Here is a 20,058-nt window from a genome sequence, read left to right as displayed (position 1 = left end):
AGGATTACAGGCCTGCACCACCATACCAGGCTCCTCTTTTTTTTTTTTTAACATATCACTAAGTTTTTAAATATTGTGTCCCTAACCCCATTTCCCCATTAATCTTGTGGGTTTTACTGAACAATGACTTTTAGCTTCACTGGAGCATAAATTATTATATTGCTGTTTGAGGAAAAAAATCAATCAATGATCAAACTATATTTTTCAAAGATAATAGGCAAGTCCACTTATGCTTCAAGTCTTTCCCTATAAGCTCTCTCCTGAACAGCTACTTTCTTCCAGAGGTTTACTCATTGAATAGATAGGTCCCAAATCCAATAGCAGATTTGGAGTAAGAAAGATATCATTCACCCTCACATACTCACAAAAGTTTAAATTTCTCAATAACTAGAGCAATGACACTGAACATTATCTTCTAAATTCTGATTTGGAGGGGATTGGAGATGTAGCTCAATAGTAGTGTGCTTGTCTGACATATATGAAGCCCTAGGGTTAACCTCAGCACAACTAAAAAAATTTAAAATAAAATAAATTTGGACCTTGATTCTAACAGAAAATCTTGACATGAACTATTTGAAATGTCCACTGTTCAATAATGGAATGTTCAACAGCTATTCGATTTCTACCATGGAAAGTACACATGCAGGAAAAAAATTAGTTCTGCAACACAGTTTTAACAGAACGATAGAACCTTTATAAATACTCCTAAATCTTGACAAACTCAGAGGTTAAGGAGTATAGTGAAATGAAGGAGGATACATTTTTCCTCATTTCTATGCAGAACAGAAACAGGACAGATTGAACTATGAGCTGGCAAAAACCTGTTACTCGGAGCGAAAGGGCAGGTAAAAATAATGCCACTAGTGAGGATACTCAGATATGATGGAGAACTGAATTTCTATACCTTCTTGAATGAACCTGGACTTACAACTAGGGCTGATACAAAAGTAACAAACATGAGTGTAACACAGCAAAGATTTAGACATTACAGCCATAATTCTGGTACTATTTCTTAAAGAATTAAACACATTAAAATTTAAAATTATTTAGATTTCTGTTTATATACAAATGTACATATCTGCAAAAAAGAAAAAACAAAACACATTAAAATGGCAACAGTGGTTAACACTTAGGTAGTCAGATGACAGATTATTTTTTTCTTGTCCATAGTTTTCATTATTTCATACAATGAATGCTTACCACTTTTATTATCACAGGAAAACAATTTTTTAAACAGCTAAAACACATGATCCTCGATCACAGTTCATATGTAAAATTAGTAGTAAATCACCAAATGTCCCTGCTAATTCACAAAGGGCCAAAGGTGAGTAGGCACTTTCCCTGTCATGCAGAACACAGGGAACTCTGAAGGATAACTCTTAGCCACAAAAATAAGGACAAACACAAGAATGGAGATTTTATGCCTAGCAGAAAAGGACTTGTTTGTCCCTTCTATTATCAGCTGGCATTATGGTGACTCCTACTGGCATTCTGAAAAATCCCTACCTTTGGGGTAAAGCTAATACATAGTCAACCAAATTTCATAATGTCTGATTGCAGAAAATATGGGAAGATGATCTAACCAGATGTAATCAGTCTCCAAAGCCTAAGATATATTGTAAAAGGTCACTGTAGATTTTCTAACCAGCTTTCTCTCAACCTCCTTAGCACAATGATGATGAATATTCATTCTCCACTGAGAAAGCACGTATAGTAAGTATTTCCCTTATCCAAGGTTGCTTTTCTCATGGTTTCAAGTCACCCTTAGTCAACCATAGTCTGGAAATGTTAAATAGAAAATTCAAAAACTAAACAATTTATAGGTTTATAATTGTACACCATTCTGAGTAGCATGGTGAAATCACACTGCCCTAGCGTATCTATGCTGTTGTGCTACCTGTCACGTAGTAGCCATCTCAGTTATCAGATCAACTATAATAATACAGCAGTTCTATTGTTCAAATAACTCTTATTTTACTTAATAATGGTCCCAAGCACAAAAGTAGTGATGCTGGCAATTTGGGTATGCCCAAAATAAGCCATCAAGTACTCTCTTTAAGTGAAGAGGTAAAATTTTTCAAATTATTAAGAAAAAAAATATGATGAGGTTGCCAAGATTTATGGTACAATATGACATTTTGAGAAAGAGACCACATTCACATAATTTTATTACAGTGTATTATTAGAATTGTTCTATTTTGTGATTGTTTATTGTTAATCTCTTATTGTGACAAATTCATAAATTAGACTTTACCATAGGTATGCATGTACAGGAAAAAAAAAAACATAGTAGGCATAGTGTTTGGTACCATCCATGGTTTTGGGAATCTCCTGAAAGCCTTGCAGGTAAGGGAAGACTACTCTAAAGGTTAACCATTAGGCACTTAGCTGGTGAGAATACAAAAGAAATAAGATGTAGTCATTCCCTTCATAGCATTCACAAATCTGATGAGGAATGGTATGACATACATATTAGAAATATTTAGATAATAATAAGAGAATGAAATTAAAAGGCTAAATGAACAGATAAATACTCAAGATCCTTAAAGGAAGAACTACTCAATACAGACTTAAATAGTAGGCTTCTTGGGTAGCTAACATAAGCAGGCAGGGTCACTAACATAAGCAAAAACATTGAGGCAGAAAAGACAATGAATGATGAACCTGCATGGACTGGAATAAAAACCAGATTGGGAAAAATTTACAGTAGGGAAGGAGAGATTTGAGCAGAGTATATTTCCTCTTAAGGATATCAGATTAAGAACATTCATGGGGAAAATCTATGCTAAATATGATAGAGATGCAATATCAAATCTCATAATAATTCCAAAGTAGGTATCATTATTCCCATTTTATAGACAGAAACAAAGTAGTGAAACAGAGAAATTACCTAATTTGCCCAAGGTCATCAAGGTAAAAAAAATAATACTGGGATTTAAACCTAGGCTATTTGATTCCACAGTCCATGTTCTTTCCTTACCTCCCCATGTTACCTTTTCCTAAAGAAGTCTCTAATAACATCACTCTAAACTCAAATTGTCTCCCCCTCATGGTGCATGCTTCCTTTTTTTTTGATTTTCCAGTGTCTCTATGGTGATCCCCCGGACATAAATAAAAACCTGCTTTCAGGAGAATGATTGCAGCTAAAATAAAAATGACCTGTAATAGTTTACCTTGACAAAGGGTATTTTCTTTTCTTATTTTTCCTTTTTATTTGTTTTATTTATTTTTAAATTTTTTTTGCAGTACTGAGGATTGAATCCATGTCCTTACACATGCTAAGCAAGTGCTCTGTCACTAAGTTATATCCCTAGCCCTTCATATTTTTGAGACAAAAATCACGTTAAATTACCCACACTGGCCCCTGAACTCATGATTCTCCTGCCTCAACCTCCCCAGTAGCTGAGATCACAGGTATGTTCCATCATATCTGACAAAGGATATTTTCATTTTAACAAGAATAAGGGTCTTCCTTTAAAAGAACGGTAGGAATGCATATCTTACCTTCTCAGGGAACCAGACCAAGGATATGTTTAATAATGCACATTTACACAAACTATAGCTAAGATCCACACAGTAAAACTCACTATTAACAAACCCTAAGGGTCTCCATGAAAGTATAATCAGCCCCAATTTGGAGAAGAAGGCCATATGTGGCTACCAGTTTGCTTCAGAAGAGAAGTAAAAGTCTCACTATTTTACATTTTAAGAACATGATATTTTAAAAAACCTAAATTAAATATATTTGACATTTAAACTATTAAGTATTTCTTTTTTTTTTATTGGTTATTCAAAACATTACAAAGATTGCAGAATCACATCGGTTACACATCCACATTTTTACATAATACCATAATAGTAACTGTTGTATTCTGCTACCTTTCCTTTAACAGATTGCTAAAAAAAAAAAAAAAGTGCTCTCCAATAAGTTTATAAAATGAACTTTCATTGCCCCTGTGAACCAAGAGCAGCACAATCTTTACTAGTCTCACCTTTTTGCCATCAAAGATCTTACATGTATCAAATGTCAAAAGTGTCATCTTTCTTTTTTAAAAAAAAATATTTATTTTTTAATTGTAGTTGGACACAATACTTTTATTTCACTTATTTATTTTTATGTGGTGCTGAGGATTGAACCCAGGGTCTCACACATGGGAGGTGAGCACTGTAGCGCTGAGCTACAATCCCAGCCCAGAAAGTGTCATCTTTCAAAGGAACCGAAATAAAATTCATTTGGGATCTCAGAGTGTATAAAGTCAAGTAGGTAGAAGATCATGGCACTGACAGAGATTGCGCCATGGCACTTACTATGGAAATAGTCTTCCTGATTATTCATGTGCTAAAACCAGAATATAGTCATAGCTAGGTCAAGGGTATTTTAATAGGCCAAGGAATCATATGAGTTCCAAAATGTGTTTTAGAATGAAACATAAGAAAATTTCTAGCCCACTGAAAAGCTTAGAAGTTATATTGAATTCTATATTTTATATAAACTATAAAAAGTAATTTGAAAATAAAAGTGATACTGTTTGGTCTTTCTCAACAAAGGTTGTTATACCCCTCATTCTACAGAAATCACTTTCTAAGAAATTCTCCTTTTATCAATGTTCTAATATACATGCTAAGAGATTTTAGGGATAGAATTATTTTCAAAGAAGAGAACATAGTTCTTACATATCTGGATGGCTCTTCTAGGTTCTGATCATTCATGTCAGTAGGAACAACCCGGGTAGCCAGTGGTCCCTCTGCAAAAGGTTTTGGTAACTGACCTCTGAACTCTGATGGAATGAACTGAAGCTGCCAACTGTCAGAAACACAAATAAGAAGAATAAGAAAAACACAAGGGGATCATATTGCTAAATGTACTTGAAACAAACAAAAATCATGTGAAGACATTTCATTTGAAGAAAAAAATATTTCTGCTAAAACCTTAACCAGGGAGCATAAAGGCAGAGGTCACAATTTAATCCAAAAATCATTGAGAAATTTGTGACTAGAGGTCTCTTAATCCTTTTCACCAAGTTTCAGAAGTGAAATTTGCTACCATATGGTTATATCATGAAATAACCAGAAAAATGTCAAAGTTTATTGCCAATTACCATGTGATCAAAGGGACTTATTAAAATTAAGGCAAACTCATCAGATATAATGAAAAAGATGAAATATGATATTGGCACTAAGAACATGCTAAGGGAGCAGAACTTTTACTGAATAATCCTTAAAAGTGCCTTCAGTTATGAAACAATTTCAATAGTAAACAGCAAAGGCCAAAGTCAACCCCTTAAAAAATAAGTTTTAATTTGTTACAGGATTTTTATTAAGCATAATACTACTACCAGGTAAAGCTAAGCTGTTGAAGCCAGTCTTAAATGGAACAATATGACTCATCTTAACCAGACTTCCCTTTTACATAAATAGGACCAAAATAAAAAAAAGAATTAAGGAACTCCAGGGCATATGCTATCAAATCTAACAACAGAGTAAAGGAAACTGGTACAGATGTCTTAATAATAGCTTTCCCCAGTGTTCATACATTGGTGAAAAACTTATTGTTTGAAAAAAAAAATTCTTCTCTAAAAATACTTTTCTAGCTAGAGTTTCTAAAGACCCTTTAGGAAGTGGATTAATATCAAAAATTACAGAATTATAAACAGGAATTTTCAGAATGAGTTGTCAGCAGAAGCCTAGAGCCCAGAACATTTTCAAAAGTCCTCTGACATTGTAGATACAAGCAGGGGAGGGTGCACACCCACACATGGCACCTAGTCTAATGAATACAAGAGATGGGTGTATGCTGCAGATTCCACAGCAATCAGAGACAGAAATGATTCAATAACGTTCTGTAAAAACTCCAAAGCAAAACAAAAATTAAAAAGCCCCTGTCATATGGGCTGGGGATACAGCTCATTGGTAAAGTGCTTGCCCCGCATGCACAAGGCTCTGGGTTCATTTCCCAGCACCACCAAAAAAAAAAAAAAAAAAAAAAAAGTCCCTGCCATAAGATTGTTAATTTTATTCCTTGATTTAAAACTATGGGAATTAAAGGGTAACTTACTTTTCTGGCAGAAGGAAGCTGCTGGGAAATCGATACCACTCTTTTCCCACACAGACATTCACAGGTCTGCCTTCTGGGACAGTGTGGATAGTTGGGTCTGTAGCAATTCTGTAAAATTCTGGATACAAATCAAGGGGCCCATGGTATCCTGGAAGGAAGGAATAGTCAATAAAAGCCAAAGATGAGTAAGATGAATTTCTGACATGTAGTTATAATACATGTTAATGTTCCACTATAATCCACATAAAATTTAAGAAGTGTGAAGGGCCAAGCCTGCCCTACACATAAAAAATGTCTCTTTTTTAGGAAGATGACTATAGCAGAGACCTTATTTTGCCAAATATAAGGGCTTTCTTGCCCTTCTCCATACCCTTTCCCCTTTAAACATCTTGTTTTTTCAGCATACTTTCATATTTTAGATCCCAATAATGATTGTAAGAAAATATAATCATGAGAATTTAGCACAAAGTTTAGGCTTCCTTAATTCATCAATAACCATTAAAAGGGGGGGGAATCAATAAAAACAGAGAAAAAATGTGTAGTTAATCATACCAAGAGGAATTCTCAATCTCTTTTTCAATCATGAGGTAAAGAAGTCACATCCTACTCATTATTAATTCTATATGCTCCCCCTTCAAGAAAGACCTTTTCTTGCTGGGCAAGTGGCACACACCTAAAATCCCAGCGGCTCAGGAGGATGAGGCAGGAGGATTGTGAGTTCTAAGCCAGCCTCAGCAATAGTGAGGCACTAAGCAACTCAGTGAGACCCTGTATCTAAATAAAATACAAAATAAGGCTGGGGATGTGGCTCAGTGGGTGAGTGCCCCTGAGTTCAATCCCTGTGCCACCCCCTTCCCTCAAAAAAAAGAAAGACCTCTTTCTAGCATAAGCTGAATATGTATTAAACAAGCCTGCATGAAGGGAAACTTGAGGTGAAGAGCCTTGTGAGGGTGAGTTAAGATACCCGTATAGCACATCTACCTCTGAATAGTGCCACAGAGCGGGAAAATGATAAAAGCCCAAAGAGGAAGACGGTTCCTAAGGCCAGCCAATTTGATGTCACAGTATAGTGCTCCAGACGATATCGTTGAAACACGAAGTGGTAACATTTCTAGAAGGAAAGAAAATTGTATTGATAAAAGAAGATACACCTTGCAGAATACACATAATCATGAAACATCAAAGAAAAGCCAAGAATGCAGAGATTGAGTCTGAGCAGGAACACTTAGAAAGGAATCCTTTCCAAATACAAAGATTAAAGCCAAGTCCTCTAATACTATCTGGGGGTCAGCCTATCTGGCTTGCCATACTCTTAATAGCTTTCAAGAAAATTATTTAGATATTTTGCTTGTACTTAAAGTCCTAATAACTTATTTCAAATTATTTTTAAATGCTTTTTTGGTAGTTTTCCTTGACATATGAAGTATTTCAATCTGTTTTGATATAAGAATTTATCTTTACTTCCTTACCCTCAAGTTTTCATTGAAGATTTTAATATGAACAAAATGTCTCATGACCAAACAAGAAAAAAGAATTCCTCTCATAGAACACTAGGAACATGTTGTTAATTATTGCTTAACAACTTAATAAATTAGATGGTTATATAACATATATACATGCATGTATGAATTCTGCTTTTTGTGTATATGTGATTCTGGGGATCAAATCCAGGGCCTCCCACATGCTAAGCATGTACTTTACCTCTGAGCTATATCCCCAGCCCATCTGCTATCTTTAAGTACCTTCTCCTCAGATTTCTTTTTTTCCTCCCTTCCTTCCTTCCTAGATAGAACCTACTTCTGGAAATAAGTTTAGCAACATATAACAAATGCCGTAAATATGTAGAGTGCTTTTAATATTTTAGAGAAGAGCTGGGAATGTGGGTTAGTGGTAGAGCAACTTGCCTAGCATGTGTCAGTCCCTGGGTTTATGTCCCAGAACCACTAAAAAAACAAATGGGGCAGGAATTGGGAATTTATCTTAAGGAAATAATCTAAAAACCTGAATGAAAATATTTAAATAACTAAATGAAAATATTTATTCTACTAGTAGTTATAATGCTAAATAAATGAGTAACCTAAATTCTAACATGAATTATATCTAATCATTGTTCTACATATTACCAACTCAATATGTTATATATGTTATATCCAATTATTTTATACACTATACCCAAATCAATAGAACATTATACTGCTATTTAAATGATGGATATAGAAATGGCAACATAGACAACATTATGACATAATACCAAGTTAAAAAGGATATAACGTTATATGCACACTTATTATTACAATCATAATAAGCCAATGCTAGAAAGTGTTTTTGTTAAAAGGTGAAGAATTTTCACCACTTTCTAAATTATCTGAAATGAAATTCAGTTACTTTTGTAATTGAAATTATTTTTAAACTATCATTCTACAATGGATAAACCTTGAAAACATGCTAAGCGAAAGAAATGAGTCATATATTTTATGGTCCATTTACATGAAATGCCCAAAACAGGCAAATCTACATAGAAAATAGATTGCTAATTACTTAGGGATGAGGAGCTATGGAAAAGAAGGTAGAAGTAATAATAGTCAAAGGGTACAGAGCTTTTGAAATGATGACAATGTTCTAAAATTGACTGTGGTGATGATTGCATATATCTGTGAATATGTTAAAAACCACTGAAATCATACACTTTAAATAGGTGAACTCATGGTTTGTGGATTTTATATCTCAATAAATCTGTTAACAATAAAACATCATCTGCAAGCGTGGTTGCGTATGCCTATAATCTCAGAAGCTCTGGTAACTGAGACAGGAGAATTGCAGGTTCAAAAGCCAGAGTCAACAACAGTGAGGCGCTGAGCAACTCTAAATAAAATACAAAATAGGGCAGGGGATGTGGCTCAGTGGTTGAGTGTCCCTGAGTTCAATCCCCAATACCCCCCCCAAAAAAACAATAACAACAACAAAAATCTATCATCTGGGCTGGGGATGTGGCTCAAGTGGTAACTCGCTCGCCTGGCATGAGTGCGGCCCCGGTTCGATCCTCAGCACCACATACAAAGATGTTGTGTGCACCAAAAACTAACTAACTAACTAACTAAATAAATAAATATTTTTGAAAAAAATCTATCATCTATTTTTTTTTTCTGCCAAGTGAAATGACAGCAGAGGGCAAGAAAGTATCCAGAGGTTGCTGGGGCCATAAATACAGAGATATTCAAAGTTAAGATTAGCTCTGACAGGGAATTGACCTAGACAGGTTTTAAACCAGGATTACATAACTGCCTGATGTAATCCCAAAGTCTCGAGCAAGTTTTAGTCTGATCCAGCAGAGCAGACATTTGCTAGCTCTGCTCAGGTACCACTATCATGTGACTTAAAAATGTACCTTTATGGGATACAGTTGTGGCTCAGTTGTAGAGCACTTGCCTAGCACATGTGAGGCCCTGGGTTCAATCCTCAGCATCACATAAAAAATAAAGCTATAAAAAAATTACCTCATAAAAAAATGCACCTTTATTAGCAATTGGATTCCTGTTGACAATAGAGACAAATTACAACAAAAAATTAATAATGCAAATATTTAATTAGCAAATAAGAATATGATAAATAGCTTTATCAATACATAAATTTTTAATAATATGATCTGTATTAGGTTTAACATTATGGGTAAAATATCTTAGATGGATGTACTCTATAATTTGCTCTTAAGTTTTATGAGCAATGATTTAATAAGTGAAACAGAATGAGGCACAAATGTTTTTCCCTGAAACTTACCTGAAGTGCAGAAAGAGCTACAGCACCACAGAGACATATAAGTGGATATACAGGGAAAAGGAATCTCTCCTCTTTGTGAGGCTGGATGAAGAAAATCATAAACCAAATATACATTGGAGCCAAGGTAAGCCAGTATGGGTGGCCTAAATTCTGAACTGCAAGACACAGAAAAATATTCAGTTTTCATCATATTAGAATAAATTAACATCTTTAGTCTCAATGCTCTCTTGATCTAAAATTTGGAAGTATGTCCAAAGGCACATCATAAAAATGTTGCAGCTAGTATATTCACATTTTCTCCAAACACATCAATAAAAAGAAAAACACACTCCTTAACTTTACCAAGAAAATCTAAAATTTAAAGAGAGATACAATACTGGGTGTGGCTAGAGCAAAATGAAAATCAGGTTAATGGTTAAAAGAACTTAATAAATTCTACACTTTTCCCTCTAAGGAGTCCCACCATTAAGACTAAAGACTAATCATTCCTAAGATTAACCAAAAGCCTAGTGTAAACCCACTTCTTGAGTTTTACTTCCTATGTTTAAACATTAGTTATTTTTATCTGTACACCACCAATTGTCTAATTGTTCAAAAACCTAAATCAAAAGAAAGCAAAACAGTTGGATTCTCAAACCCTTTCATCAAACCACAAATGACAGCTGTTTTAAGGTAAACGTGAAAATACTCTTAAATAAAGTTCACTGATTTTCACTCCTCTTCTATAATATCCAACCACTCTGAATCTCAAAATTAGAAACAAAATGTACTTAAAGCATGTAAAAGAATTAAAGGAATGTAATGAACACTAAGATCCAGGCACCTGCTGGAAAGTTCCTGTGGTTAGGTACATGAGCACTGAATAATAAACCTGCAACTCATAGTGAAGGCATCTCCTACTGTGTTTATATTAGAGATAATGAACAGTGCATAAAAATGCTGGCAAAGGGTAGGTAGACAGCGCCCCCTGGTGTCCACCATGTCTATAGTGAGCAAGTTTATAGGGAGCAAGTTTAGTCCAGGACAATTATCAGAATGCCTAATTTAGCTATCTAGGTTATGTGGCTCTGCAGAATTCCCTAGGGAAAAAAATTTTTTTGAACTTCATTAGCAAGCTTATTTTATAAACCTTTCACTCTAAGATTTTATCACGAGATTTAAGATTATACTTTCAGATTTATACCTTTTCAGGTAAGTATATTTTAAATTTTTTTTATTATAAGAAAATAAACTTTAAAGTAAAGTCTTTTACTTTTTTGTACTTTAAAATCAAACATAATTTAAAAAAAATAATCAAAATTTTTTCCTATATAAAATCACTAACCACAGTGGTATATAGTAGAATCATAGGTAATTTCTTTCCTGGCTCTTTATATTTTTAATTTTTTTTCCAGCACAGTGGCATGCACTTGTAATCCCAGTGACTCTGGAGGTTGAGGCAGGAGGACTGCAAGTTGAAGGCCAGCCTCAGCAAACTACGGAGGCCCTACACAACTTAGTGAAATATTATCTCAAAATAAAAAATAGGGCTGAGGCTGTAGCTCAGTGGTGGAGTACTTTCCTGGCACGTGTGAGGCCCTGGGTTCGATCCTCAGCACTGCATAAAAATAAATAAATAAAATAAAGGTATTATGAAAAAAATTCCTTAAAAATAAATAAATAAAATAAAAAATAAAAAGGGCTGAAAATGGGGCTGTGGCTGTGGCTCAGTGGTTGAGCGTTCACTTGGCAAGCATGAGACATTGGGTTCAACCCTCAGCACCACATAAAAACAAAGGCAGTATCTACCTACAACTAAAAAATTTTTTTTAAATTAAAAAATTTTAAAAAGGCTAGGGATGTGGCTCAGTGGTAAAATACCCCTGGGTTCAAAACCAGTACCAAAAAACAAAGTATCATTTCTATTGTAAAATACACATACAAGTATAAACACAAGTCAGAACGCACTCATATTTTTGTTTTGTTTTTTAAATTTTTTAGTACTAGATGGATACAATATTTTTTAAATTTTTTTATATAGTGCTGAAAATCAAACCCAGTTCCTCACACTTTCTAGGCAAGTACTCTACCACTGGGTCGAACCCCAGCCCCAGCACTCATATTTTTATAAGGTGGCCACATGTACATTATAAACATTTTAAAATTAAAATTTGATTCATACTATAGAGAACATCCTGTTTTTTAATTCACATCACAAATGTTTTCAATTTTTCCACAAGCATAAATTATTTTTATAGTTCAAAACAAAGTTACTTGAAAAAAAGGAAAAAGTGATACTTAGTAAATACAAGGGATGGATATAGAGGAACAAGTAACCTCAAGGGAGCAGACATCTGAATCTAAAATGTGGGATACTTATACAACCTGAAAGATCTGCTTCCTTAAGAAACCTTTAGGGGGCTGGGATTGTGGCTCAGCGGTAGAGCGCTTGCCTAGCACATGTGAGGCCCTGGGTTCGATCCTCAGCACCACATAAAAATAAATAAATAAAACAAAAGTATTGCGTCCAACTACAATTAAAACATAAATATTTTTAAAAAATGAAAGAAAAGAAAGAAATCTTTGGGAGAGTCAGACACTATAATCCCAGTGACTAAGGAGACTGAGATATGAAGATTGTAAATTCAAGGCCAACCTCAGCAACTTAGCAATGCTCTACACAACTTCACAAGACCCTGTCTCAAAAAGGGATGGGGATGTAGCTCAGTGGTAAAGTGCCCCTGGGTTCAATTCCCAGTACCAAAAAATAAAGAAATTTTTTAGGAGAAAAAGATGAGACATTTCAGGAAAAGCTTAAAGAAACAAAAAATTCAGTACATAACTTTTGTTTACATTCTGTTTTAAACAAACTGACAGTAAAAACCTATTTTTCAGACAATCTAGGAAATCTGAATATCATTTGGATATTAGATGATATTAAGGAATTATGTTAATTTTTTTGAATAATGGCAATGTGGTTATATTAAAACAACATGACTATGAAGCCCGCTTGCACCTTCTAATCTTTTAACACAGTGAACTCTCTATAAACAATTAACAGTAGAAAAGCAGAATTGGGGTGAGATGAAGAGGAACCAATCATGTGACATCCAAATAAGATTGAAAAGTCTGAAATTAAATCTTTCTAAGCTCATATGAATTTATGCTGTAATCTGTTTCCCATAAATGAAACTAGGCTCCAGATATCCAGAGCCATGACAACTTGAGAAAACATCAGCTGTGCAATACAGAATCAGAGCAAGTAAAATAAATGACACACCAAGCTTTCACAGAAAGGCAAACATAGAAGCAAAATGGAACCAAGAGAAGCATCATGCTTCTTAGGAAGTCCAAAGATTCTCTTACTTCAGTATCAAATTCAGGGAATCCCTGCATGGTTCAGTTTTCAAATTTTTGGTTGAAATAATTTCCCAAAGAAAGTCTGCCTCTAGAATGGATTATATAGTAAGCAATCTATCAGGTTAACACACAGGTATTCAGACAGAAAACTCAAAAAGGCTTGTTATATTGAGATTTATAAATACTTTTGCTTCCTTTGGAACTGTGTAAATTATATTGACTTTGTCACTTAAAGAGATGTAAAGCTCTTCCTTCTAGTCTAATTTGAAACAACTAATTAAATCTTCAGTAGGGTCACATAATCTACAAATCCAGACTGAAAATCCCATAAACCAACTATTTCCATAGAAAGAAAATGGAGAATAAAATAAGTAGAATTCTTTTTCACTTATTGGTACACGTTGTTTCTTGCTCTTTCCTCCCCTACCCCCAAACCTTTCATCTCTTATGCCACTCACCATGAAATCTCTGCAGCAGGTATTCCATAAGAGAAGTCAGTGGCAAGACCAGAAGAGCCAAAGCAAAGGCTACATTGAAATTCAAAAATCCATTAACTAAATAGAAATACCAGGGTTCTGTACCTGAGGGAGAGAAAGAGGCAAGAAATCATTAATGGATGTTTTCAATACCTATTATAGTATCTGACTCACAATGTTCTTTGTTCAAATAATATTGAGGATCCAATGCCTCAAGTGACCAAGACTCTATAAAGTCTATTCTATTTCTATGCTCAGTCACATACAGTGGCACAAAATCAGAAGATGAGAAGAGAAATGGATTGGTTGTGATGTTTTAGATAGAAATTAAGTTTTAAATATTTAGCTGTTCTTGGCTACCTATAGAAAATTTATTTATCTATATTCCTTTCTACCACATAAGGATGAAGAGTTCCTTCCAGAGGATGTAGCAATGAGGCACCACCTTAGAAGTAGAGACCCAGCTCTCACTAGACATCAAACCTGTCAGAGAGCTTTGATCTTGGACTCCCAGCATCCAGAACTGAGAGGAATACATTTCTGTTCTTTATAAATTACCAATCTCAAGTATTTTGTTATGGCAGCACAAAGACAGAAATCTACTATGAACCACCAAATAATTTAAATAGTTTAGGAAAAGAGCCACAAAGAGCTAAAAATTATTAAAATGCCACTTCAATTTAACTATTCTCTTATCACTACAGACCAAAAAAAAAAGAGTAATAAAGAAACTTGGTCTGAGATATTCGGGCCTCTGCCATCTTATTCACACCTATTTGATGCATTTACATTCTAGCATCTTTCCCCTGATCTGTTCAACCACTATTTTATGGTCCTGTACACAGAGTACCTATTTATATCACCAGAAGCAACAAATTTGGTTTTGTAGGATCATACTGAGATCAGGCTGTGCTCAGAAGCTTAGAAGATTCAGAATGAAGCAAAATGCTGAAAACACAAGCCCCACTCACAGTAGATTTCAATCTTTAACTCAAAATCCTTAAATCTAAATGAGAAACAGTCCTCCTCTGCACATTTAGCAGGTTTTCATCTGCTTTTTTCCTCCGTATGATTACTTCAATCAGGCAGTGAATGACACATGCGGGTTTTAATCACTGCGTGTTGTGACACCCGCCTTGCACCACAGCAATTTCCTGCAATCAGCATTGCTTAAAAGGGTAATCAGGAGGCAGAGGAATAGTCAGAAAAACCTGACATTTTTGCAGCTTGCACAGCAAAATAAGATTAGAAACCAAACTTCATAATGCTAGAAACATTTAGGGAAGGAGTAAAAGGCGGGGGGGGGGCATATTAAAGAAGAGTTCAAGTTCAACTTCTTGTAATCTTTGGGAAAAGTTCACTCCTTCCTGTCTAAACACAAAGACTTAACAATTAGGGATCAGGAAGGAGGCCAGGGAAGAAGGGAGAGCAGGGAGGTGAGGAGAAGACAAAAGGGAAGATGGACATGATCCATGAACAATACATGCACATATGGAAATGTCACAGTAAAACCCATCAATTTCTACAATTAAAATGTGTTAAAAAAATTAATACTAACTGGATTGTTCAGCAACAGAGATCCTGACCCAGGCAAGAACATTAGGGATATTTTAATCTTGTATTCTTTATATGCCACTCTTTTTTATGAAAAACTACTGGATGGTGCTATTTTCAAAACAGAAATACATGCCTTCTCTGGGTTTTAATTAATACTTAAAAACATAAACTGAGTCCTTTAGATTCCAGCTACTGGAGAGGAGAGTTTTCACATAACCCTCTCCTGACCATCAGTGTGGAGGCAGTGCTATCAACCTTTAACTCCTTTTTTTCTTAACAGAATTTTGAAAATCTGTGCCTATAAAGAAAACACAGAGTGACCAGAGAGAAAGAGGGTTATATTTTACACCATGCATTACAGATAGTAAGCATCAAAAGAAAAAAGCCTCTTGTCTCTTTGATATTTGCAAATATAGATTTTTTTTTCAGAAAAACTGCTCCACTTATAGAAAGTTTGTCTCTATCACAATTTATTTCTGTTTGAGCTGTCTTTTTACCTAGGTATACTACACTTTGAAGTATAGAAGCATTAAGTTGTGAGCTAGGCTTTGAGCATTTCATAATAGGCTGTTACATCTCTGAAGGATGGTACAAAAATTGGGGGATAAGCCAAGAGTAAAGAAAGTTCAAGTGACAACAGTCTTAATAAACAAGGGTAAACAGGGACCCAAAAAAAGGGGGGGGGGATTTTGTTAGCTAGTATCCTTCCCTACATATTGAGATACTTTCTTAAGGAAAAAAAAAAAAAGGTTTAAACTTGTATTTTCTTCCAGGGAACTCAAAACTAATGTTCAAAAAATATCAAAGCTGAACAATGCAGACAAAAACACTTCAGAATGATAAGCAGAGCACTGAACCTGTGCAAGATGTGAGGTAAAGCAAGCTGGCAGCAGGGTTTCTGCAGGGAGTGACTCACAATTCTCCCTTTTTGGAAAATGCCTCAATTCCTTTCAATCAAATGATCTAAAGGGTGTTTTGAAAGAGGCTTAAAGAAAGAATGATATTTACTGTTCAACAGATTGAATGAAGGGGAACGTTTTTATGGGCCTGATATTTAACAGGTATGTAGGAACTAAATTACAGCAAGTTATCCTCACAAATGTCAAATTTGTACCACCAAGAGGGAAAAGCCACCAAAATTCCACAGAAATGATTAACAAAGAGAATGAAGGCTCCAGAACAGTTCTGGCTGGCAGTCAACTCTAAGCAGTCATAAGACTCCATTGGAGCTTTACCCTCTATTGCTGCAAGGATGGGAAACAGCAAGCCTTCAAACAGCAGGCATTTGCCTTTACCTTCTGAAACTTCCTGTCCAGTGAGCTGACTAATATTGACAAAACACATAAACAAGGTTTAGGGTCCTGTCCTAAGCTGCAAAGTGACAGTCTTGAGTAGACCCACTGTTGATTTTGAGGGAAAAGTGATTCATTTAAGTGCCTCCCATACCTTCTCCAGGCCAATGAATTCCTCATAAGAGAGCACTTCTATTCAAACACCAGACAGCAAAACTCACCCACATCAACATCTGGAAACTTGAAACATTACCAGAGGCAAAAATCAGTGCCAAACGATTCACTTTTCTTTTCTGCGATGTTGTTTTACCTGTTGATCTTCGATCCTACAAATCATGTAAGATCTTGCTTATGACTTTACAATTTTAGTCTATACCACTCTAAATTTCCTACACCAAGTATTCTTTACTTTATCAAAACATTCTTTCTTTCTTCAAAAGGGATCAAGCACAGTGTTCCCACATCAAACAGCTTGCCAGCATGCATATCACTCTGCCCTCTGAGCCCTCCAAGGCCAAAACCCTTCAAAGGTGCCACTTCCCCTCATTCCTTGGGTTGACTCTTCCTTCTACTACTCTGAACTTATGCTGCCTGTTTTTGTAAACTTATTCTCCTGTAGAATCTCAATGGCTAAATTCCAGGGTTTTGCTAAGGGTATTTTCAATTGAAAGAACACAGGCCTGGGAGTCAGACAATCCTGTCCTCTCATCTGATTTGTTCTACTTATTTAATTAAATGCTGAGTTCTTCACCACTTCAACTTTGGTTTTCTCATCTGTGCATAATTTATGCCTATCTTTATCTCACAGAGTTTTTATGAGGGGAAGAAGACAGTATGTGAAAATTTTCTGGCATATAATGTAACAGGCATTCAGTAAACAGAAGGCATTGTGATTGCTATTTGTGCAGAAGTACTCCTTTACTTTTCCCTGATTTCAAAACAAAGTAGTCAGCTCAGGTCTGGAATGTATCATTAATATATGCTATCTAGCCAAGAAAGGTAGAAAGTTCTCTTTGAAAACCAAGAACAATAGAGAAGGTAAATATTTATATTATTATAATCACAATGGAAAGAATAAAATCATATTGCTCATGACCAAACAGTTTCCACCCAAAATTCAGTCAATGCTCTAAAATGTTGTGTTTAAAAATAATTCAGTATTCAATCTTTTTGCCTCAGCAGTCCCTATACTTTATGCTCCATTTGTCTGAAATGACCCCCACCCCAGCATCTACTAGGCAAACTCCTACTCTTCCTTCCAGGATCAGCTCAATCACTACATCTTTCCTGATACCATCAGAGGAATTTGCTCTTATGATTCCCTGACTCTCTTCATCCCTCTGTAACACATAATACACTGTACTATAATTACTGTATGCCTGTAGCCTTATGAGACAGTCTATTGAAAGGCAATTTATTCACTGTTTCTTCAACTGAAGTCTATTCATACAAAAAGTATATGTAGGCTTTTTATGTTCCTATGTATCAGAAGCAGTACTAAAAAATTTGTAAAACACTATAAGCATAATGCATTTCCATTTTCAGATAAAGTGTGTGCCTACAATAGCTAATGAGGCACTTGGAGCAGGAAACCCTTATAAAATAGTCAAAATAATACAAAATGTGCCAAACACATACGTAAATGAAATAGAACTTCCAACACTGAAGATATACCATCTCACTGTTTGATAATTTTACATCCTCAATGCACCTATAAAATAAGTCTTTGAAATTACAGTAGATGGGGTAGAGAGAGAAGATGGGAGGGGAGGGGAGGGGGGATAGTAGAGGATAGGAAAGGTAGCAGAATACAACAGTTACTATTATGGCATTATGTAAAAATGTGGATGTGTAACCGATATGATTCTGCAATCTTTGTAATGTTTTGAATAACCAATAAAAAAAATAAAATAAATAAATAAATAAATAAATAAAAATAAGTCTTTGATATTTTCTGAACGGATTGACAATTATAAAGTATTTTTAAGTATTTTATATCTATTTTATTCCTGTTCGATATCAAGAAATCCCAAGCCAGAGAGGGGACATTTAAAAAACAAGAAGAAGAAGAAAGAAAGAAAGAAAGAGAGAGAAGAAAATCCCTAAGTTGCCCAGGCTGGCCTTGAACTTATGATCTGCCTGCCTCAGCCTCCTCAATAGCTGGCATTATAGGCACATGCCACTGAACCCAGCCTACACTCTTTAAAGAATGAAAATCAGACCAAAACAATCTGTCAATTCAAAGATGAGGTAAAAGCTCAAAAATTCTACTACTGAGGAATAATTCCCTTAAGGCTAGCTACTACAGCATTGTATCAGTCCTATTCATGGCTGGTCTGACTATTTCTACTATCCCAACAAAAAGCTTTTGCCACCACTAGAACAGTGATCAGTTATCTATATCCAAAACAGGAAAACTTGAACCAAAGCCATCCTAGGTACACCAAAGCAGAACAGAAGCCCCAAGGACTCTTTCCTAGTAAAACCTTAGCTGAAATGAATAACAAATGCTAATGTCCAAAGAAGAACAGGACACTACTCTATTGGATCCCCAAACTTACCACAGCACCCTGACCAACCCATAGTTAAACTAGAAGTATAAACGTAAAATCAGAATGTATTCTTTCTTCCTTACTTCCCTACCAACATTATTATTTCTAGATTTATAAGCTTTATCAATCTAGAGGGCTATAAAAAAATGTCACCTTAATGTACTCTAACAAAGGTTTTATAAATAAGCAATCAGAATATTATTATATAATAACCCATTCATAATACTGGAGAAGCCAATTTTTCAAAATAAGTAGAAATTATCTCACCTATACAGAATGGATCTAGTTCCAATAGGGTACATGTAAACAATTTTTATCAATGCCATCTGGGTTTTAAATCTTCTACTGTCTTATAGATTCAAATAAAATCTTATAAACTAAAACAAGGAACAATTAAAAACATGCAAACTTTCCCTAGTTGAAGGGAGACATCTAGAGGCAAGAGTTTAGAATTAGAGGCCTTTCTCAGATCCTTGAGGACCTTGGAACCATAAAGGAGCCTTTGAAAATTCTTTCACTTAGCAATTTTTCTTTATGTGATTTGTGAATACAGTTCACCAAACAAAGCACTCCTTATTGTGACCTATTACTTGCTATCTAAAATGAAAATATCTCCAAAATACCAGAGCTCAAGTAAATCTCACTTGAAGCTTCTCGTGCAATCTACTGGATCTACTTATACCGTGGCTCAGGCAAATGAGGGACATGGCTAGCAACAAGACTTCAATTTATAAGAGGCAAACAAGGTGACAATATTGACCAGCTTCATAGCATAGGCTATGAACACTCTATAGATTAAAAGATTAAAGTAGAAGAAATTATATTTATTCTAATGAAAAATCTGCTTCTCTCATAAAATGTCTCCCTCCGTGGCCGATCTGATCAGAAAAATCTCCAGCTCAAACCTATGTAGCTATAACTCATATGCCTTTAGGGGTCAAAACAAAACCTTGGCTCAACAACTGGTGAGAAAGGCAGGAAAGGAGGAGTGAAGATGGGAGTACACTGGAGGA

General features: G+C 35.1%; 1 protein-coding gene across 2 annotated transcripts in view; it reads right to left on the bottom strand.

The window, feature by feature from the left end:
• Alg9 (ALG9 alpha-1,2-mannosyltransferase) overlaps positions 1 to 20,058 on the bottom strand; it is an 84,781-nt gene that overhangs the window by 45,836 nt on the left and 18,887 nt on the right. For both annotated transcript variants that reach the window (XM_076846421.1, XM_076846422.1), the window contains exons 9-13: positions 13,627 to 13,749; positions 9,830 to 9,984; positions 7,037 to 7,166; positions 6,056 to 6,203; positions 4,675 to 4,804 (exon numbers count right to left, since the gene is read on the bottom strand). In XM_076846421.1, the coding sequence (XP_076702536.1) occupies positions 4,675 to 4,804; positions 6,056 to 6,203; positions 7,037 to 7,166; positions 9,830 to 9,984; positions 13,627 to 13,749 (686 nt within the window). The remainder of the gene's footprint in view (positions 1 to 4,674; positions 4,805 to 6,055; positions 6,204 to 7,036; positions 7,167 to 9,829; positions 9,985 to 13,626; positions 13,750 to 20,058) is intronic.

This window comes from Callospermophilus lateralis, chromosome 2 (genome assembly GCF_048772815.1).
Source record: "Callospermophilus lateralis isolate mCalLat2 chromosome 2, mCalLat2.hap1, whole genome shotgun sequence".
NCBI classification, from domain to species: Eukaryota; Metazoa; Chordata; class Mammalia; order Rodentia; family Sciuridae; genus Callospermophilus; species Callospermophilus lateralis.
This window is presented reverse-complemented; position numbering and strand designations above follow the sequence as displayed.